Source organism: Salminus brasiliensis, chromosome 3 (assembly GCF_030463535.1).
Source record: "Salminus brasiliensis chromosome 3, fSalBra1.hap2, whole genome shotgun sequence".
Taxonomy (NCBI): domain Eukaryota; kingdom Metazoa; phylum Chordata; class Actinopteri; order Characiformes; family Bryconidae; genus Salminus; species Salminus brasiliensis.
In genome coordinates this window covers 35,964,734-35,987,841 of record NC_132880.1, presented here as the reverse complement: position 1 = coordinate 35,987,841, position 23,108 = coordinate 35,964,734, and the positions used below count along the sequence as shown (strand labels likewise).

Sequence of the window (23,108 nt, the reverse complement as noted above, 5' to 3'; positions counted from 1 at the left end):
AGATTTAGAGATTTTTATTGGTCTATTCATCCAGAATTATTTGCATATTCTACAGGGCAGCTACAGGCTTCAAACAATGGAGAAAACTAAAAATGGCCAAAAAAGGACGTGGTTTTCAGCAGACAGCAGTGATATTTAGGAATGCTACATATCATCACTGATATCTCCAAATACAGGAAAAGGCAAAAACATTTGTTGCTTTGAAAATGAGAATATAAGTAAATGTAAATATATTAAACTAATAAATTATATTATATTATATTAATTAAATATACTATTTTATATTACATTTCAAAGCATTTCTTCCCAAAAATGGAGAAGGAGAAGCATCTTTGATCAAATGATGTAGAAAAAAATTATAAAGAGAATAAATTATATTTAGGAAAAGTTTAATGTATAATATTTACACTAAAAACATGAACTTAATATTATATTCATTTGAAAACAGACGTCTCAAACTTGGAACCCCACGTTCACTTGTGTGAGAGTGCAGTGGTCACTGATGATTTTGTGCCTGTGTTGAGATGGCTCAGCCTGTGTTGCTTTTTGACAGAGAGTATAACTGTAAGAACTGGTCAATGAAAACATAAATGTCAAAGTGTTGTGTGTGGTGAGTCACAGAGGATATGCTTTCCTTTCCTTTTTTTTGGTTAGACATTTCCTTTTTTGCACATAGTTCTAGCATGTGTAAGGAAACCAGAGCAGAGGTCCCTGCAGAATCACTCCCTTTGGCCTGCACTCAAGCCATCAACTGTTCCAGTGGTGGCCACTTTCCCAGGCCAGGAAAAAGAGGAGATACACTGATTGTGGTTAACAGCAAAAACATCTGAGGCAGGTGCATTATGGGCCAACTCCGCTCGAATGGTCTATTCAAGAAACACAATGTGTTCCTCTCGCCTATGCCGTACAAAGTTTAGATGGTGGGAGGTGGCGTTGATGAAATAACTGTGCCAATAAATGAGGACATGTCACATTCTGCAGGACTGGGGCTTAGGAGCGCAGAAGCGTAGTAGAACACCCCTCATGACCATGCTGAGATCAGACAAGGAGAACATATGATGTTGATTTGCTCCACAGATATTTGTTGTCATTGCAGAGGAAGGTCCAGTTCAAAGAAGTTCAATGGCTGTTTCAGTGTTCGTACACAATAGGATGTACGTGGGCTTTTTGTGGGATTGAGTGAACTAAATGGATGTGTAATTGGGTGGGAGTTCACTCTGATGCAAGGCAGTGTTCCAAAAGAGCATGTACTCAAGACTCCAGCATGTTTATGTGTGAAAGGGGAAGAACGAGAAGCTTGTGGGGAATTGGAAGAGTAAAAAAATTATCACTCGCTGAAACAGCATTTTCACAGTAGCAATCACTTGATGAACAATTTGTACAAATGAACAAAATAACAGTTTGTACAAAGAAACCAGTACATGGGTAAATTATGCAACATACAACATAATGTATTAGTAAATATTGATTTTACACCTGTCAGGAATTAGTAAAGAGGTATGCTGTGTATGTGCGCATTAAAGAAAATATTGGCTATATTGTTTTTTATTATTAAAAGAGGTAAAAAAATGCAGAATTTAAAGTTGACTTTGGCTGGGCTGACAAATGCTCAGATGCTGTTTTACATGCATTTACAACCCTGTTATTTAGCTACAGAATACATTCATTTTACTTTTATGGGAAGCCTGTGATGAGTACTGCTTTAATTGGCTGGCTTATGTCACTGCAATGGAACACATGTACAAAATATAGCATAGCATAGCATAGCCTAGCCTAGCATCCCATAGCTTTTATGACTGGAACAAGAACAAAATATTTGTTGCAATTATTCAAGGGTCTTACCCTATAGTGTTTCTGTCTTCTTAGCATGGTATGTCGATAGCCAGCTGAAGAGATTGTACCTGGTCAGTCTAGCATTAGCTTTTAGCCTGTTATCCTGTGAAGCCCCCCGAGCATGTCGACCCTTCTCCCTCACTGTAAAAAGTTGTGGTTCCATTTCATTCTGTTCTATAGAAATGAAGACAAAATTGTTTGCCATATTGTCACATACGAGTCTGTGTAGTAGAGATCAGAGGCAGAGCCAGACTTCATTGAATTTACAGCACAGACTGAAGGCCTAGAAGTAAAGTGGAATTTTCCACTGGATACCCAGTTTGTCCAGTAAGTATCATGTTTAGACAGTAAAAGTGCAGAGAGTCAGCAAACACTGGTGACAAAGTACAAATAACTATCTAACAAATCAAACAAACAAATACCATCTAACTATGCTATCACTAGCTGACTGGCTAACAACTAATCCGATCATCGTGGCTTTTTTATGCTAAAATCAGACTTACTAAAAAGCAGCAAATGTCTTTGTACACAGTGTCTCTTAATGCCACCAACAGCACAGCATGGCATGATTAATACAGTAGTAGTATCATTCACTAGCTAGTTGCCTGACAGCTTGACTATAACTCAGCCACTCCGAATATTGAACAGAAAGATCATGGAGACAGTCTGTTTAAGCCAAGGCTGTCAATCACTCAATTTCAAAGTGTTTAGCAGAATAAGGCTTTAAACACTGAGGGAAAATAAAAAATGTGCCAGTATTAGCACAGGGAAAACTAACTGTTAGACACTGAAGATGGACAGACAGTTTAGAGAAGAAAATGAGATGGAAAATGGGCTGTTTGTCACTGAAACATATGGGGATGGGTGGAGCTATGCATCATTTTGCAACCAGCCAGCAGAAGCTAGACCTGTGGTGGCTTCTCTTTTGAGAGACGTTGTGCTACCCATGCTTGGTTCAACCTGACAAAATAACTTTATGTGGTAACAAGCAATTGAACTGGGTTTGTTCAAAATAAATACTTTGAATGATTCATTTTTTAATTGAATAAACCCAGTTCAGTCGTTTGTTTCTTGTTTTACAGTGCTTCTCCAGTCACACTAGCATTAACCTTTAGCATCACTTCCATTTTCTGGAAGAGTTTAGCCTTGAAAGGCTTTTGCTACTAGGCAGGGTGTATGTAAATAGTGAGAGTGTAAATAAAGTTAGGTTAGGTAACTTAATTTGTGGGGTTTGAAATTGGCCCAATTTGAAATTGGTCCAAAAATACAGCTCTGTTTCAGTTCTGCCGGATTTTCTTCTAAAACAGGAGACTACGGTATCTCTTTCATGTACTGAGCTCCCATTATTCAACCATGCCAAGATAAATACAGTTGAAATGTGAACAAAATCATTCAGAGTGTGAAATGCTCTGGTCTATGGAAACCTACCAAGACAGATTTGTTGACAGCAGACGTCTAAAGAGTTTAGCCTTTATTAAACGTTTTTCCCCTAAAACCTGCCCTCTTAGAAAAAAATGACCAAACTATCCTCACAGTTACAAACGGCACCTTTTACAAACAGTTTTTACATTACCTTACTGAAAAGTTACTACCTTTGCACAAAATGTTGAACTCAGTGTCACAAACTAACAACCTGCATTGCCCCCTGTACAATGCACAGCTATTGAGTCTGTGTTTTGCACCATGGGTGGTCTTATGGCAGAATGCTGAGGTATTGTATGCATTATTGATACAGCAAACTACTGTGCTATCATTTCGTCTTAGAACCTGTTTTGCCTGGATAGTACTGTGGGAATGAAGTCATGTCCTCTGGGTAACATCTGGAAAGCAACTCTGCAGGACAGCATTCACACCCTTCCGCTCTCCTTCCTTATTCTCAGACACACAATGCTGTTATCCAACCGTGCCTGGCCTAGTCTAAGGATAAGGCCAAGGCTACTGTCGTCCATCCCACAGTTCCCCAGCATCCTCTAGTATTGAAAGACCCAACTTGTTTTCCACTCTGAGACTATAAAATTTGACGAGGGTAGCTGCGGAGCTGTTATTGCCTGTGCTTTGTTTTACTAATCCCACTCTGATTAATTCTTGAACTGCAAAAGTTAACCCCTCAAATGCCCAGGAAACACTGGCAGGTCCAGGCTTCTATTCCTCACTCCTGTACCTTAAGAGTAATTCAGCCAGCCTGCATTGTTATGGAATAAAAAGCCATAGGACGCAATAAACCTGAGATTTGAGGGAGTTAAACACTTGTTAAGCTCTCTGTAATTACCACTTACTATACTTGTAGTCATGCCAACCTCAACCAGGAACAAATTCACATCCACTCTGGCCAGTGTCATTCATTACCACACAAAACAATGTTTTAGTTTACTGACATGATCAGTGCAACGATAGAGTGACAGATAAAAAGGGCCTTGCATACACTCCCTCTTACTTACCTGCTGAGGATCATGAGTCAGCACTGCTATGTATCATTCATGGCAAAACAGCTTTTGGCAAGACTGCGAAGAAGGTTGTTGCCATGCAACAGGCCTTCAGAGGACTCCAAAGGCAGATATAGAGGAGGAGTTTACTGAGCACTGTAATAGGCTTTGAAAGATGGGGAAAATACAAAATATCCTACAGCTGGCAGGGACATGTTTATATTCCGTAAGTGAAGCATTTTTTGTTTTCAAAAAATAGATTTACATTAAATGGACAAGAATTTATGAAATTAAATATTACTGAATTAAATTCATTTATTTACATCTGTCACACCTATATACATCACAAGGCGCTTCTTATTATAACCTATGAATGCTATCATGGGAGAGAGCTTTTAGTACAAAGCCCATAAGCTTTGGAATAATCTTTTAGTCTGAGTTCGGAACTTGGACACACTCTTAATCTTTAAATCTAGTTTGAAAACTAAGCTTTTCCTAATTGGGTTCAGGTAGATACAATGTGCAGATCTGGCTATTCATTGACATATCAAATTCTGGTTATCTGGTTAACTATGATGTTGATCATATCATCCTGGTGCTGTCACATACTCAGTCAGGTTTGAAGAAGGTGGGGCACTGATGTCTCAGGTCTGTGTCTTTCACCTGGCTCTCCTTTTTTAGCAAGACTTGCTGGCGTCACTGACTGCATGGTCTGCACCCTACTTTACTTTGCATTTGGCACTTTTCTCTGGTTTAATGCTGGTATAAGGTCAAAGTCATGGAGAGCCCGTATGTGCTATTTATTCTCAGGCTAAGCCAGTGTCAAATCAAATCAAAATCAAATCAAATTTTATTTGTCACATACATAGTCATACACAGTATAACTTGCAGTGAAATGCTTTTTTGACAGTCTGCCCACATCAAGCTATACAATAAAAATCTACATTTAAACTTAACTAAACCTTAACTTAATGAAGTAAAGTGCAAAAGTGCAAAAGAAAAATAAAATAAAAATGAAGAAAATAAAAATAGAATAAGTTACATTTAAGTTAAAGAATAGAATATAAAAATATGAAAATATAGAAATATAAGCAAAAAAAAAATACAGAATACAAATATACAAATATATATACAGAGATGAAATAGTGCGTGTCTGTGTGTGTGTGTGTGTGTGTGTATATATATACATACATATACATATGTACATATTTATCTGTATGTGAGTGTATGTGTGAGTTAAAAAGAAATATTTTCATTGTTGTCCGTAGTGTGTTTTCCGTGAGCCATGGTTGTGTATTGTAGTGAGTAAGGGTCCAGTTTGTGTATGTAGATACTTTGATTTAGTGTCCTAAGTCCCTGTCCCCATTCAAGGCACGGATGGCTTGTGGAAAGAAGCTCCTCCTCATTCTCTCTGTGTTAGCCTTCAGGGTTCTTAAGTGTGCTTCACCTGATAAGATTACTCCCTCGATAGACTCTTACTAAAGTCATTACTACCAACATAAAGTATTTATATAGAGATCTTTACATACTCATGTTAACACAGCAATCATAGATCTAATTCTCCTTCTCCATTGATAAAACTTCTGACATTAATATTCGTGATTCTTTAAACAAAAGTTGTTTGCTTTTGTTGATTTTTTATATTTATGTAACAAAGTCTGTTTATACCCCATTCTTTTTTATTAATAATAAAATGATAACAATAAAACTTAAAAATGTATTTTATTTTCAATTTAATCACTTGTAATTTTTGCAACAAAAACTACTGAAATTAAGGTATTGTGGTTTAGGGCACAGTAAGAGAAAGCTTTGCCCTGACCTTCAAGTGCATTCATATTCTCAACTTGTGTTTTCTCTATTTATTACTAATCTCCCAAACCATGCAACTTTTATTATGCGTTAACAATATTAATTGGTAAGAATATTAATTGGTAAGAATATTAATTCTTAATTATACTGTAAACAATGTAAACTAAGTTATTTTTCAGTTATTGGAATGAAGATGCAAGTCTGAAACTGGCGTTTAAGATGTTCACTGCAAGTTTAACATTTTTCTTCATGGCAAACGCCCCCCCCCCCAAAAAAAAACATAAATGAAACATGAAGAACAAAAGCTGTAGGTTAGCTGAATACTTCAGTGTCTCTGTAACGTTTTACATGAAGGGAGTTGGAATTCAGCCCGACATCCGTTGTATAAAACAGCTGCTACAGTTGCTATACTGTACCCATACTTAAACCACACTAGAAAGTTGCCATGAAGACCTGAATATGATGTGATGAGCATGATTTGAGAGAAGTGGGAGGCTATGTACTATATTAAAGCTGACTATTGTTGTTCAACCTCATTCAACCTCATTGGACACCATTTGGACACCACACAATAGTCACTGTCCAATAGTCTACATCTGGGGTTATTCATTTTTGCCAAACCATTTCTTATTGATTTCATTTGGAGTGTGGCAGTTTGGACTTTCTGCAGTCTCATTTCTCACAAAGAACTGGGAAGCAGTAACATTCAAAAGAAAATGTGGAATTTTGGGCTTCCAGTGGGACTGCATGTCTGATAAGGTTAATTAGAGCCTTTCATGTTGACCTCAAAGACAATTCTAAAGTCACTGGGTCTCTTGAGAGATTCTAAGATATCTTGTACAGGCCATTGATGGGGATGACACTTGCAAGCTGTTCTGCACTATCCTGACACTGAGTGGTGATATGAGATCGACTGGTTGGCATTAGAAGATTGGAGGGATGTTAGATGGGCGAAGAGTCAAACTCAAAAGCCTCACCCTTGGTGTTGGAGTTCTTTTCTCTGCTGCTGTGAATAAAGACTGATCATGCTCGTGATTCAGCCTCTTACTTTCAGTCAGGGTATGTAACCAGTAACCCTCAGCAGACACAGCGCTCAGTATGGCGCTGTGAATATGCTGCTCTTTGGCCCATTTACACTGAAACAACACCACAGGGCCAGGTGCAACCTGCACCAGTCATGAAAACAGGAGAGTAGACGGGATCTCCCCTAGTACTGACCTAGTTTTCCTGTAGCAGTGTTATTCCTTCAGGTTTTCCGTGTAGAAGAACTTGCAGACAGAATTCCATATACGTTTTATATTTGATGAGGGTCTGAATTGAGTTGAACACTGTTAGTGAATTCTAATTGAAGCTGGAGATAAACTGTAAATAATTGTTAACCATATCAGACAATAGACCAGACAATCAACAAAAAATGTCTATTTTGCTTTCGTAAGATTAAACGGCATCATTTTTTTTAAATAAAGGGAAATGCAGCTTTGTTATGAAACAAAAATAATGGACAGCTTTTGGAAAGAACCACTGGCTTATTGGACACCAAAAATAGCTCAGTTGTTTTTGTTGAGACAAATAGTTTAAAAAATGATTGGCATGACCCATTGGGGCTTACGTCATTAAGATGTGTAATTTGTCCTTACTTAACTTCATTGTGTTGTCGTGTACTAGAATACAACATCCGTGTCGACCTGACTTGGACAGCACTCACAGATTTTTATCAGATCCCAGAACTGCAGTGGGAAACAAAAGGGAGGTCAGCGGATGTGGAAATTACAGAACTGCAGCTAACCATGATGGCTCTGTGCCAACAAATATATAAAATATATATACACCACTAGACAAAACTATTGGGATACCTGCTCATTCATTGCCCCCCCACACTTTTTTTTTCCTGCTTTTGTTGGAGTAACTGTCTCTACTGTCCAGAGAAGACTAGCTTTTGGAGCACCTGCTGTCAGGATTTGATTGCAGTCAGTGACAAGAATGTTAGTGAGGTGAAGATATTGAACGACCATCCCCCCTCATTTTCATGTTTATCTGCTCCAGAGAGTCCTATTCTACTGGCTTTACTTCTCTACAGGAACTAGGCAAGCTGTGTGTGTGCATTTGCACATTTATGTCAACAACTTAAAGTAGCTGCATTCTTTAGATATATGTCAGAACCAATCAACGTGACTTCCAACCAATCATTGATTATCTTACAATGGCATCTGTCCAGGGCTGAAATACACATATTAGCAAAATGAACAGTCGGTTCTTCAAGCTGATGTGTTGGATGGAAGCTGGAAAAAGAGTAAGAACCGTATCAACTCTGACAAGATCCAAATTGTGATGGCAAGACAACTAGCTCTGAGCATCTCCAAAACCTCAGGTCTTGTGGGTTTTATTCTGGTATGCAGTGGTCAGTACCTACCAAAAGTGCACCAAGGAAAGACGACCAGTGAACTACTAACAGGGTCATTGGCACCTATGGCTCACTGATATGCGTGGGGAGCGAAGGCTAATCTGCCTGGTGCTGATTCTACAGAAGAGCTACTACAGCACAAACTGCTGAAGAACATCTTGCTGGCAATGCTGGCTTGCTGCACATGGGGCTGCATAGCTGGAGACAAGTCTGTGTCCACTGCCAAAATCGCCCACAATGGGCATGTAAGCATCATAACTAGACCATAGATTTATGAAAGAAAGTGGCCTGGTCTGAGGAATTAGGAAGCCAGCGGAGGCAGTGTGATGCTCTGGGCAATGTTCTGCTTCTGCATCTTGGATCTCAGCATTCATGTGGGCATTCAAGTTTGCCCCTTCATGGCACCAGTGTTTCCTAATAGAGAATCCATGTTGAAGGTCTTGGCCTCCAAAGACTCCTAGATCCCCACATACATCAGATCCAGTATTTAGACACTGATACAAGTTTTGTCAATTTGTCTCTATACACCACCTCAGTGAATCTGAAATGAACAAGCAAGATCCTTTGCAGTCAATAACTGGAACCCATCAAAGTCAAAGTCAGCTTTATTGTTAAAACTGTAATATGCACAGGACATACACAACACTGAACTTCTGTTACCAAATGGCCAAATGCTTTCTTCTGTTGAGATACATTGCTGTGACTTTACTGCTTTTGCCTTAGTTTCTGCTTGTTTGTAGGCCTTTCGGCTTTTAGTTTTGTCTTCAGGTAAAAAGCTGCACAGTCAGGTGATTGACTCAACCCTTTGTGTTGTATTTGATGTAAGTTGTGGGTTATTATCCATCTATGCTGTGAAGTGCTGTCCTATCAGTTTTAGCATTTGATTGAACGTGAGCAAAAGGTATGGCTCTATCATCTTCAGAATTCATGCTGCTACTTCTATCAGCAGTCATGCCATCTGTAAACATGACCCAGTTTCGCTGGCAGTGTCTCTGTCATGTTTGATGGATGATGTGTGGGGTGCTTCAGATCATGAACCTTTTTTCTCCATACTTCAGTTATGCTTCATCTGTCCATAGTTCCAAAACCGGTCAGGCTTTCTGAGTCAAATCAGTCAAAGCTGGCCTTTCTATTCTTGAGTGTTTTGAGGTAAACCCTCTGTATTTACACTCATGAAGATGTCTGTTCATTGTATAGATTTCCCCTTTCATGCAGGCATTGACTACGTTTGTTTTCAGATGGTTAGGCAGTTTCCCCGCTGACAGGTCCAGCTTTTCCAGACAAGCTTTTGCTAGTACTTGGTCTTTGATGGTCAGGGTGGTTAAAAAGCTAACCATCAAGGCAAATACATATACCCTATAGTAAGCGAGCTAAGCTCTTGGCCAGCTTAGTGCATGGTTCATTTCATTTTGGTCATGCTGATCACGACACAATAATGACAAAAGGTGTCACATTTGGCCAGGGGTGCCAAATACTGCATACTTTTACAAACAACAGAACTACAGTAAATGGCTATAGAAAATATGATATAACATTTGAAAAATATTTTAACATATAGTTCTAAAATTGTAACCATGGGTTTTACTGTGCTTAACTGAGGGTTTGTAAGTAAAGTTCCATGTGGAATGTGCCTGTAGCTCCTGGTCGTTGTGACCTCAGGAACTGGTCAGGTACAATCATTCCATAACAATGAGTTATGCAACTATTGTGAAAAGGTTTTTCTTAAGAAAGAAAATCAACATTATAATTATAATGGAAATACTATATATATATATATATATATATATATATATATATATATATATATATATATATATATATATATAAAATTCAGCTCTTAGCATGTCTTTAAATATAAACACACAACAGATTCCACCTTGTCGTTATGTATTTAACAAAAATGAAGCCAAAAGGAAAAGTCATATGTGGAAAACTAATTACACCTCATGAATCAAGGGCTTTTAGAAACACCTATCAATAACTTGAAGTAATTGTTTTCTGTATGACTTTATCAGTCTCTCACATCGAATTTTGGCCTTCTCTTCTTTACAACATTACTTCAGTTCAGCTCTTTTGAGGTCCAGTCACATAATTTCAACTGGTTTGATGTCTAGACTTTGAGTGGGCCATTGCAATTCTAGATTTTCTGATGCGCTTGGGATCATTGTCCTGTTGCATGACCCAATTTCAGCTAAGCTTTAGCTTTTTTTTGCTTGTCCCGCAGTTTGACCAGTCTCTCAGGCTGATTCATAAGCTGCACATTGTAGATTGTATTGGTTACAGTTAGTTACTGAAAATCTCAGAGAAGCTGTCACTGCCCATCAATATGGGTCAAGTCGTAGCTTACCTCCAATTCTCTCATCAAAATAGACAAACCATATTGTCCACTTGTCGGTCCATGTACATTTCTTCCTTTTTCATGGACACAGCTTGACACAAGTTAGCAGAGCTATGCTCATTTTATTTGGTTTTGGTGCACTTTATTTGGTGCCATATTCTGCTGAATTGAGTGCTTGTATGTACACAGGACTCTGCCCATGGGCTGAATTTCACATGCGGTGTGAGCACCAATTTGTGAGCATTAGTCGGAGTGACAACTGTCATGAGCTGTCTGGAGCATGCTGGTGTGTGTTAACACAGCGCCAAGGAGGAAAGACATCCGCAACGATCTAAGAGAAACAACTGTTGGTGCCCATCAATCTAGGAGGAGTTAAAATAAACAATTAGAAGTCCATCATTCTACAGTGTGAAACAGTGGAAAACATTTAGGACAGCTGCCAATGTTCCCATGAGTGGACATCCCTGCAAATTCCTCCCAAGGTCAGACTGTGCAATGCTCAGAGGAATTGCCCAAAACCCAGAAGTTGCATCTCAGACGCTACAGGCCTCAGTTAGCATGTTAAGCCAGCGATTTGGAAATCTTGTTCTTTGGTGACAACTATATACATCATATACAGTGGGGAAAAAAGTATTTAGTCACCAATCACCAATTGTGCAAGTTCTCCCACTTAAAAAGATGAGAGAGGCCTGTAATTGACATCATAGGTAGACCTCAACTATGAGAGACAAAATGAGAAAAAAAAAATCAGAAAATCACATTGTCTGATTTTTAAATAATTTATTTGCAAATAATGGTGGAAAATAAGTATTTGGTCAATAACAAAAGTTCATCTCAATACTTTGTTATATATCCTTTGTTGGCAATGACAGTGGTCAAACGTTTTCTGTAAGTCTTCACAAGGTTGGCACACACCGTTGCTGGTATGTTGGCCCATTCCTCCATGCAGATCTCCTCTAGAGCAGTGATGTTTTGGGGCTGTCGGCGGGCAACTCCCTCCAAAAGTTTTCTATGGGGATGAGATCTGGAGACTGGCTAGGCCACTCCAGGACCTTGAAATGCTTCTTATGAAGCCACTCCTTTGTTGCCCTGGCAGTGTGCTTGGGATCACTGTCATGCTGGAAGACCCAGCCACATTTCATCTTCAATGCCCTTGCTAATGGAAGGAGTTTTGCACTCAAAATCTCACAATACATGGCCCCATTCTTTCTGCAGGTCATTCACTTGGTCCCCCCGTGTGGTCCTGGGATTTTTGCTCACCGTTCTTGTGATCATATTGACCCCACGGGCTGAGATCTTGCGTGGAGCCCCTGATCGAGGGAGCAGTGGTCTTGTAGGTCTCCCATTTTCTGATTATTGCTCCCACAGTAGATTTCTTCACACCAAGCTGCTTGCCTATTGCAGATTCAGACTTCCCAGCCTGGTGCAGGTCTACAATTTTGATTCTGGTGTCCTTCGACAGCTCTTTGGTCTTCACCATAGTGGAGTTTGGAGTGTGACTGTTTGAGGTTGTGGGCAGGTGTCTTTTATACTGTTAACAAGTTCAAACAGGTGCCATTAATACAGGTAATGAGAGGACAGAGAAGCCTCATAAAGAAGAAGTTACAGCCAGAAATCCACAAACAGCCAGAAATCTTGCTTGTTTGTAGGTGACCAAATACTTATTTTCCACCATTATTTACAAATAAATTCCTTAAAAATCAGACAATGTGATTTTCAGAATTATTTTTCTCATTTTGTCTCTCATAGTTGAGGTCTACCTATGCTGTCAATTACAGGCCTCTCTCATTTTCTTAAGTGGGAGAACTTGCACAATTGGTGACTGACTAAATACTTTTTTCCCCCCACTGTATATGTAGATTCACTGGACATAAGACAGGGGATTTTTTAAAACTACACTGGATTACTTTGTTTACATATCAACAATTAAATTATGACAACTTGTGGTGTTCTTTAAAGATTGCCTAGAGAAGTTGATTCTGAATGTACACAATCTGGACTGAGAACAGCAAGAAAGGTGTATTTCATGGAGTTTTAAGGGGAAAAAATGTTGACAATCCAAGTCTAATCTACAAATAGTTTGGTTTTAGCTCTGAGTGGTCAGTGTGGGCCACACTTGGAAGCAGATAAGGCAAAAGGGAGGAATGTGGGGAATTTGACTCGTTTGGGGAAATGTGGTGTTGGGGTAGATAAGACTCCAATTAAACTTCAGCCTACAAAACTATCTTGACCCAAGGCCATGAATTCATCAGTTAGACGTTTTGTAGGGTAAGTGTCATTAGAGATGCTGATCATGCCCTTTTATCCGGTGCCTTTGTTTTCCATGGATGGGTTCCAGTTGAAACAATGAACAAGATCTTTTTTTTTTTTCCTGTAGGAAAGAGAAATGGAATATGAGCAAGTGAACATGTAAACATACACTAGGTGAGTCTTTCCCTGTGATTGATGGCTTTCAGTATGCGTTCTAAAGGGGGTCGTCCTTAGCCTTTATCATATTTAAAACCATGAGTTTGGAAAACAATGGCCCGTGAACACCCTTCGATTACTTTCCAACACAACACGTACTTCCACACACTGTGGGGGAAAGATAACATTGCCTTGTGATAGCTTAGAGGAAATAGGAAGCCATCTGTCATTTACTAACCTTTCTTCTTCACGCATGTAAATAGGGCTTTGACCATTCTCCGTCCGTTTAGCCCAGAACTGGGGAAAAATCACAAACAAGGCCACTTGGCCTGGAGTATCCTGTGCAACAAACCACAAAGCATGTGGAGTCAAAAATGGCAACATGGTCCATTACTCAAGAGGATTATTCAGTGCTAAACATGTCTGATAAAGCACACAGATCAGCTCTTTGAAAATGGAGGCAGGTTCGAGCTCCAACTCGCAGCTGTGAGTAAAGAAAGCAAACATCATTGTCAGTGGCTGAGGAGTTTCAGGGCGCTCTGTGGTTTTTCTCATAGCTAACTTTTGATCTAGAACAGCAGAGGGGGGAAGTGGCTCATGTGACTTCCAGACAGACAGGGCCACATATAGGGCTGAATGCCGCTTTGGCCAGAGCACAAAAAGGAGGTGGTGGGAGGTATATGAGACCTGACTGCGGGACACTGACCCCCTCAGACTGGTGCTGGCCTCCGAAATCTCCAAGAGCATACATAATTCACTTAATTGGCTCTGTGTGTAAAATGCATATGGCAGGTTACAAATCCCAGGAGAAGGGGATTTGCTTTTATGAAGGGCAAAATGTACTCAGAAGATGCAAAACAGGCGACACAAAGGGGCACTTTATGGAAAAATATGCATGGGATTTTTTTTTCTTTTAATGTTTACGTAATAAACATGTTCAAATTCCAGCACTTCACTTGTTTTTATACACAGCAACGGACTGAGAGTACAATAGAGAAAACACTAGTTCAAAAGTGTGGTTATGTCACATGATTCTTTCTCTTCCTACAACAGCAAGAGTTCTGCAATTCTCTTAAGTGTTCTCTCTAAAAAGATTAAGTAATGCATTCTTAAAAAGCTGTGAAATGAGAATTCCCAGAATAGATCAAAAGTTGAAAAAGTGCAAAAAACTCTAAAAACGCACCAAAAAGGGTTAAAAAGCACAAAAAGCATAAAATAGGCCCCAGACGCATCAAAATGCATCACCTGCATGAAAATTTGAAAAAACTAAAAAAAAAACCTCAAAAAACGCACAAAAAGTGTAGATTGCACAAAAAAACGCACAAAAGCATAAATTACGCCCTATACTATGCACAAACACACTCACACACACTACTTTTGGGGTGAAAGAACTGTATCCATTTAGCATCTATAACAAAAGGCAGAATAATATACGTTTAATATGACATTGGGATAAAATTCATTGACTAAAATCAGCAAAGAAAGAAACTAATCAGAAAGAAGCAGAAGTCAGTTCAAGACACATGTATTGACATGGTTTTTGTTGACAGTCCTGAATGTTTTTATTTGCTGGATATTTTAAACAGCTCCTTTTATGCACCAAAGGGGTGGAACAAACTTCTATACAGGACAGATCTGGACTTTTTTTTGTGATACGCATTTTGATGTGTTTATGGGTCTCAGTCAGGCCACATGAACCTATTGGAACCATGACTATTGCTAGCCATAGGCTAGAGGGGTATAAAGCCCTCCCGCATTAAGCTGTGGAGCAGTGGAACTGTTCTCTGGAATTATGGTGCTCCATCCAATTCTTTTGGGATAAGTCTGGAAGTTGGGGGTGAGGTGGGTGGTGATCATCCCACATCCTGACCTCACAATCAAGTCCTCACAACAATGCTCCAAAAATCTAGTAGAAAGCCTACCTGGATGGTAGAGACAGTGCCTCCAGCAAACGCATGATAAACTCTGTATTTAATCCCCTTACTTTTGGAAGAAACAATGAATGAGCATGTGTCCCAATACTTTAGTCCATATAGTGTAGCTTGTAACGAGGCACTAAAATGTCATTTGTATTAAACTGGCCTCAGCGCTACCTAACTGGCCCAGTGATTTCTTCACATTGCATTCATGAACTCTGTATGTAACTCAGATGTCGTGGCTCTGTGACAGACAGTGAGCGAGAACCGAATGAGTATGTTCTCCTCCACACCCCTCCCAAAATGTCTTCTGCTGACACAATCGGACTACTAACAAAGTTCGGACTAAAAAAAGTGCATTTCACAAGAAATAACTGTCCATCTGGATTCCTGTGCTCAGTTATCATGCTGTTGCAGATGGTCAGTTAACCCTTGCTAGCTTTCTGTGAACAGTCTGACCTTTGCAGCTGGGACTGAAACCAGTATCGAGCCCAGCATTGACTGTGATTGTGTCTCAACAGCCAACATTCACCAGCACACACACACTTCATCCATAATCCTTGGCTGTTGGCAGGTTCCATGGAGGTCAGCGTTTGCTGGACACAGCTTTTATTTTACGCTGATTATTTTTGGGCAAGTCACCCCGCGACCTGTCAGGGGTGATCAGGCTCACGCAGGCCCATTCTTTTCCGCTTGGGGGCCCCCATTCAGGGCCCAGCACAGTCACTATAGGCAAGCCAGACTTTACTCACAGGCTCAGTGCAGCCCAGTCAGCAAATACACCACCAATAGTGAAAGAGAGCGACACAGGGAAATAAATACATCACAGTTTTTTAACAGCTGGCCACCCCAACAACCGTCTGGGGGAAAAACTAGATTGTTTCCGGAAGAGATTTTGGTGGATAGCATCTTTTGACCCCGTTGCCTTCCGTGAGCTATTAATGCCGGCAGAGAGAAGCCCACTAAGTAAAGCAGTATATAGCAGACATAGGGGTCACAAACTATGATGCTTATCAGGAGGGCTAGTTCCCAATTGAATCCTCACTTGGGAACTCACATACTTTCTATCCTTTTGTTCTATTCAGTCTCCCTAGGCTCCTAATCCTGAAGAATGCTAAAGAACGCAGATTACTTGGCTTGTGTGTGTAAAGACATGAAACTGAATGGAAACGTGGACTTGCTGGGGTACCCCACAACTAAACTAGATTGAACCTGTAGATAACTTTTAACCCTTCTCCAAAACTCAAATTCAGACATAAATGTATGTTTTGGGATGTTTCTACTCCCCCCTGCCAAACTTGCATAGTAAAGATTTTGCTGCCCCCTAGTGGCAGCTCTCTAATATAACACACAACTATTATTAATTTAGATATTTAGTAGTTTGTTAGTTAGGGAAGTATTAGAAGATATATTTTTTTATACAATAGATTGAATTTAATACATTTCAAATACAAATTTAGCCTCATTGACAAATTGCATACATATTATACATTTACTGAGATCTTCCCAAAGGGGCCCCATTGTTACAACTCACCTTACTCTCACATGGGTCCCAACCAGGCCTCATATCCAGTGTACAAGCCAGGTGGGGTCCATGTTTAACCCCACCTGGTCCCATCACTGATCCTGATGGGCATCCACATGTGGAGCCAACGTGGAACCCAAGGACAAAACGTTAACATGGACATGTTGGCTGGGACTGCTTCATTACGCACAGGTCTGCAGTTGTATTTGTTGGCAATACCCAGTGGCCTAGGCCTAGGCCATGCCCATGCCTGAAGGCACATTATTCTCCCCATTTGTATGTTTAGGAAATAATAAAATCTACATTAATACACTTAATCATTGATATACTAGCACTTTACTTGGGTGTATTGATGCAGGAAAGACCCAAAACACTCCAGTGCACTAGCTAGTGAAGGTGGACCACATGACTCTCAACACTGGTCAACACCATTAATGGCCACGCTCTTAGGGGTGCGGTATTAAATGTAACCACTTATTCACGAAATATTAAGCAACAAGTTCGCTCATACACTGGCTTACACACAATTTCTATTTAATGTGAAGCAAGATAACATGACCAGCTCCTCTAGGGACAAGCGTTCAACAGTTGATCAACACAGGCACGGTAAGCATGGTGGTAGCTTCCACGTCGTAGCAGAAATGAGCATGGCTGACGCTGTCTGGCAGAATAGCCAGCTAGCTCTGTAAGTCAGGCAAACAGAAGAGCAAAACACCTTAAAAATGGCCACGGCGAGAAGTGAGGAGGAAAAAACAGACGATAAAGGGCTTAACGGGGATGTTAGCATGTCAAGAACCGAGTACTGCAAGAAGTTGCAGGAATGGATGTGGCAGTATTACTGCGGCTATGCGAACTGGCAGAGCTGGATGTTGATGTCGACTATGCCGTTTCCTCCGTGTTTTCCACCTCAGTCCGGCAGCCAGCAACCGGCCGACTCTTCTGCCTCTCCGTTTCCCACAGCCTCAGACATCGCCAGCTGGTACAGCCAGCTTACCGCTCCGACTCAGTCCCCGAACACACCTGGTGCTAATGCAGGCAGCCACTCGCCCTCGGCCGCCGCCGCCGCCGCAGCAGCAGCACCAAGCCCGGCTCAGGCGAACGGAAACGCGCCCGGACAGCAAGCAGGTAGCTAGTTAGCCAGCTAGCTAGTTAGCTAGCCAACATCTAAATAAAGTGTCTGTCCCTTAGATTGATGATTTGGCTTGATTTCAACAATGTCAGGCTATTTCAAAAAGCCATGTAGCTACCTTCTTCGAGAGCCACGAACTAAATATTTAGTTAAAGGTGTTTTTATGTAGTTATTAGCTATAACACATCTGCAGTTAGTGTATTTACCATAGGCCAGAGAGTACAGACACACACACGTTTGAGGCAAGAAGGTATGATCTAACAGATCACAGGTTCCTAGAAATCGTACACCTCCGAGTTTAAAGTGCCAGAAGAAGGGAAACAGTTCATCTACATGAAGTTTCATTCTTTATTTTTATTTGCCCACACATCCCTTTTCTGTTTTAGGTAGAGAGTACACCATTCCCTCCCCTTTACACAGATTTTTAGCTGAAATGGTGGATTTCTTCATCCTCTTCTGTGTTAAAGCAACCATAGTCTTGTGGATCATGCACCTAAGTGGAATGAAGTAAGTCACAACACTCTTCTGTCATTTCTCATAAACTCGTAAGACCGCTGGCCAGCTTGCTCCAGTGGTGTGCTTTTCCCTCTGTTATGCATCCCCAAGAGTTGTTTCCAGTTCTGTGAGTTTTTTTAAGCATGCAATAAATCTCATGAATGCTCTCTGTCCGCAGGGACATTTCTAAAGTTGTGATGCAGTTTGTAGTGGAGGAGATAGACGAGAATACGTCTCTGGAGGACCTGCAGAAGATGATGGCGGTGGCTCTAGTGTACAGGGTTTTGGTTTGTTTCTATGAGGTGAGAGAGAGATTTATGGGCACTCTTCTCCTTCAATCAGATACTGAAGCTATGTCCAGGAACGGTGTGTGTGAAGTTGTTTTATGGGTTGTTGAAAGCTCAGTACACCTCTTACATTACTTTGTGTTACAAATTTATGGATGGGTTGAACTTTACAGTAGGGTGTGCTTATTTTCAGTTCCTAAAATAGCATAGAATAAGTGCTCAATCTGTGAAACGGATGTTATTTAATGTTTTAAAATAAAATGCTAATGACAGAGGTTCCACTGGTTCAGTGATGTCTGTATTAGCTATTGATGTTGATTTAGTGATATGTTTTTAAATGGGTAAACTAAAACAGACTGGTATTGAAATTATATACATAATTATTTGATTATGCGGCATTTTCAGATACTATTCAAATACCATAACATAATGAACTATGTTGTTATTTACATAATAAAGACATGCACGGTGGCATACTTAAGTTTGGGCACCCCTGGTCAGAATTTCTGTTACTGGAAAATAAAATCAGCAGGATGTTACAGATTTTAAGATAAGATTAGTTTAGTATAAGTAGACAATTTTAGAGTGGAAAAATGTAAAGGAACACCAAGCAAAGGTTTAGGCACCCCAATATAGCTCTCAGAATCTTTTTACCAAAGCTATAGACCTCAGTTAACCTGTTAGAGCATACAGTAGATTGATGCTCTAAACTTTCAATAGAGGTCAGTATAAAAAGTCATTTTGGAGATTTCTTTTTGTCCAAACCACCGGATTCACACTGTCAAACAGTGGAAAAAGTCAAAAATTGAGATTACTATGACTGTGACTGTTTCTGAAATCATATTGACACATGTATATAGAATATTATGAAGAAAAGTGTAGAATGGAGTATTATAGAATATATTTTCTGCTATACTTTCTTTAGCTATGTGTGTTTAGGCTGTTGTTTAAATCACAACTCTCTCTCTCTCTCTCCTCTCCCTCCAGATCATATGCATATGGGGAGCAGGAGGTGCCACACCTGGCAAGTTCTTGCTCGGCCTGCGTGTCGTCACCTGTGATTCTACTGTCCTGGTGCGGCCCAACCGTGTCCTGGTGGTACCAGCATCTAACGTCACCTTATCTGCGTGAGTCAAAACTGACAGTCATATGTAGTTGATATGTAAAAATATGCTGATTGCGGATAATGTAGTTAATGCAGTAGTGCATGCACTGATTAACTAAAAACCTGTTGTGTTCCATTTTATCCACAGGTCCACCGTCCGGGCCTTGAACAAGAACTTATCCATTGCGTTCCTCTTCCCTGTCTTTATCACACTGCTCTTCTTCCAGCACAACAGGACTGTGTATGACATTGTTGCTGGAACCATCGTGGTCCGGCGTAGGGGGGCCAGATGACCATAAAGTGGCTCTGATCTTTAATGTAAAAATAACCTTATAGTATTGATGATAAGGGCGTCTAACTCTACTGAAGCCTGGAGGGTCATGGCCATGGATTGGTTCCAGAACTGTTTGCAGTTGTATTTAAATGTGTTTAAGTCATTGTGTATTATAGCCTTGTGTTGTTGGTCAGCATTTTAATTGTTGAACACCACAGTGCTTGTTAATAATAGGATTAAGAAATATTGAAGGAAGAAACTTCCTTAGTGCTCGGGGATGCTAGTCCATACATATTGACAACGATTTTAGCATTTTATTGCTAGACCTTCACTTATTTATAGTTTTCATATTGAAATTTTTTGGAAGAAACCTCTATCTGAACTGTCCCTAAGGATTCCAGTCTTAACCACTTTATTCACCTCTAGGTTTCTGAAAGTGTTAGGCAGTTTGCAGACCAGCCAGACGAAGCTCTTCAGTTGTATTAAAGTTGAGAAGATTAGCTTGACGTTTAGCAAACGCCAGCCCTGCCCTCGTCCTGTGGAGTACATTCTTCTCTCGCATGCCGCCGTCTGGAATGTTGTACTCTTCTTGTTCAGGCCATCGCTGTCTGGAAGACTGGGGAAACGTCTGCCTTTCTCACAGTATCTTAAAAAACCTCTGGCAGCCTAGTGCATGTTTAGAGGCCATACCTTGAGGGGGGGGGGTGCTCAACAGAGCAGTGGAACTGATTAAATATAGTGGGTTGCTGTGTACAGTTCGTCCACTTCTGAGTTTATCTCAAGCTTAAAACTGCGCCTTGGCTTCCCTTTCGGGTACAGTGATAAAATGACGCCGCCCCCATTGTTCTGTTTCATTGTGTGCATCAGTTTAATAGTTTTTTTGTTTAGTTTTTGTTCTCAAATTTAAAAAAAAGAAAAAGTTATTCCAAATGAATTATATAATTAACTTATTTTACAGGAGTCTATATGAACCACTACGAACCAGGAACAAATGTACTGAATCAAAGATTCTCTTTTCTTTAGGATTCCTTCAGTAGATTTTTTTTTGGTTGTTTCTTTGTATCAACTTTATTGCATGTAAGAAATATTTTTGCTCAGTGTACGAAGGTTTTTTGTTTTTATCTTCAACCTCAAAATGTATTGCTGCCTAGTTATCTCTGCAACTACAGGGCTTTCCATAAGTTCAAAGAGGGCAGCATGCTGCTTTTACATTGGTAGCTAATGGATTGGCACTGTGTACCTTTCAGAGGAAACTGTTTGTTATAATTTACAGTATAGAACCGAGAAAGACAGAAAGGTCATATTAATGTGGCCTCCTCTAGAGGGTGCTTTTAGCACACAAACTGCTTGCATCCCCATTTCAAAAAAGGCTCATTGAGTTCCAATATATTGCTCTAACACACTCCAGTGGCCCTGGCTCATAGTGGCAGGCCCAATGAAAGACAGCGTAATAAGCCTTCATTTCATATCATGGCCAATCAGGAGTAACTACTGTGAAAGGAATGATGATTTGGACCTTTTGGCACAAATAAATAATAAAAAAAAAAAAGTCCATAACCCTGTTGCCTTGTTCATCGTTTTCCTCTCCTTCTTCTGCCTGGACTCTGGGGAGGTCTTTTGGTCTCACGGACCGTAATTTTTCATAATCAGAAACTCATGGGTCAAGTAAAGAAAACGGGGACAAGCTCGCTTCAGAACACACAAGCTTACACACGCATCCACAAAGGCATGTAAACAGCCATTTGCCATGGTTGCAAACAAACATCATAAATGGCACAAGCATGAAGTGTTTTACTTGTTGCTAATCTACTCACAAAGTACATTTGCTTTAGTTTATGGATCAGCTTTCATGTGTACTTACGGAGGCCCTGTCTTGACAGTACACACATACACACATTAGCCTAATGAGATTTTCCTTCAGAGGTCACTCAGAACTTCAGTAGTTCAGAACGACACAGATTTAAGCATTGAATCATTGGATGCCATAGTTCAAATCTAAAGCCTACTCGAAAGTATATATTGCAGTTGTGTGTGTAACTTGCATGTGTTGATGTTTACCCAGGGGTGCAGAACCCTCAGTACTTACTGCTTTCTAATATAATTTGGTCACTTCTGGCCAGAATATAAAGATGTGTTTTATATAATGTAAAGGAACACCATACAGAGTTGGGGGAACCCCAAGAGGTTTGAGCTCTCATATACAGCTCTGGAAAAAAATGAAGAGACCACCCTACATTGTCAGTTTTGCTGGTTTTACTATTTATAGGCAAAGTGTTTAGGGAAATTAACATTTGTGCTGTATTTCATAAACCACCCTTAAATTCCAAATGAAAATATTGCTATTGGAGCAAAATGACTGCTGAACTAATACAAAGAAATTAAAGAATTCTAATCCAAATATGTTATTATTGACATTTAAACAACACAGTACTAATATTTGAACTTTGAGAGTATTCAGAAACACTATGGTGAAATAACCTTGACTGCCAATCACAGCTTTCATGTCTTGGCCGGCTCTCCACTGGTCTTTCACATTGCTGTTGGGTGACTTTATGCCATTCATAGTCTGCAAATTCAGGTAACTCAGCTTTGTTTGGTGAAATGCCTGGAAGAAAATGGCTACCATACACATAGAGATGGCAGTTTAAGAAAAGAAAAAAAGTGGTCTTTAAATTTTTTCCAGAGCTGTAGGAGAGTGTGGTCAGCTGAACCACCACCTGTATCTGGGCAACCACACATTCTTTTTGTCACGTAACCCGTAATTTAGTTTGCATTTTCCCTTTTCTGTCTTTCTGCAGAAGGAAAGAACGTGGATGAAAAGCAGGTGGAAAGCATAGCTTCCACATGTTTTCTTGTGCGTCAACCAGGGTTTTTGGAGCCTGTATAATTATACAGGCTAAAATCAGAAGAAATTTATATCAGGTTGGTAAGATATATCAGACATGTTGATGAGCTAGTCTAAGCACTTTTCCCAAAAGAGTGTCTGTAGGGCAAAATGAGCCAGAACCTTGTGGGTAAGTTAAACCAGTGGTTTACAGTGAAGTTTCAGTGTTTACAGTTACAGTTGTTTGGTGTCAAAATTAGTGCTGCTCCTAATAATGAAATAATTGACAATACATTTCAGACATACAGCGGCAGTCCTACATTTGGGAACTGATATACACTGT

The 23,108-nt window shown here is 40.0% G+C and overlaps 1 protein-coding gene across 1 annotated transcript; it reads left to right on the top strand.

Annotated features, from left to right (window-relative positions):
• Window positions 1-17,290: 17,290 nt before the first annotated feature.
• fam8a1a (family with sequence similarity 8 member A1a) lies at window positions 17,291-21,498 on the top strand. Its single transcript, XM_072675997.1, has 5 exons — window positions 17,291-17,776; window positions 18,167-18,287; window positions 18,454-18,577; window positions 19,550-19,689; window positions 19,816-21,498. Exons 1-5 carry the CDS (start codon window positions 17,374-17,376, stop codon window positions 19,958-19,960), a joined length of 933 nt encoding a protein of 310 aa, XP_072532098.1. The 5' UTR covers window positions 17,291-17,373; the 3' UTR covers window positions 19,961-21,498.
• Window positions 21,499-23,108: the final 1,610 nt, after the last annotated feature.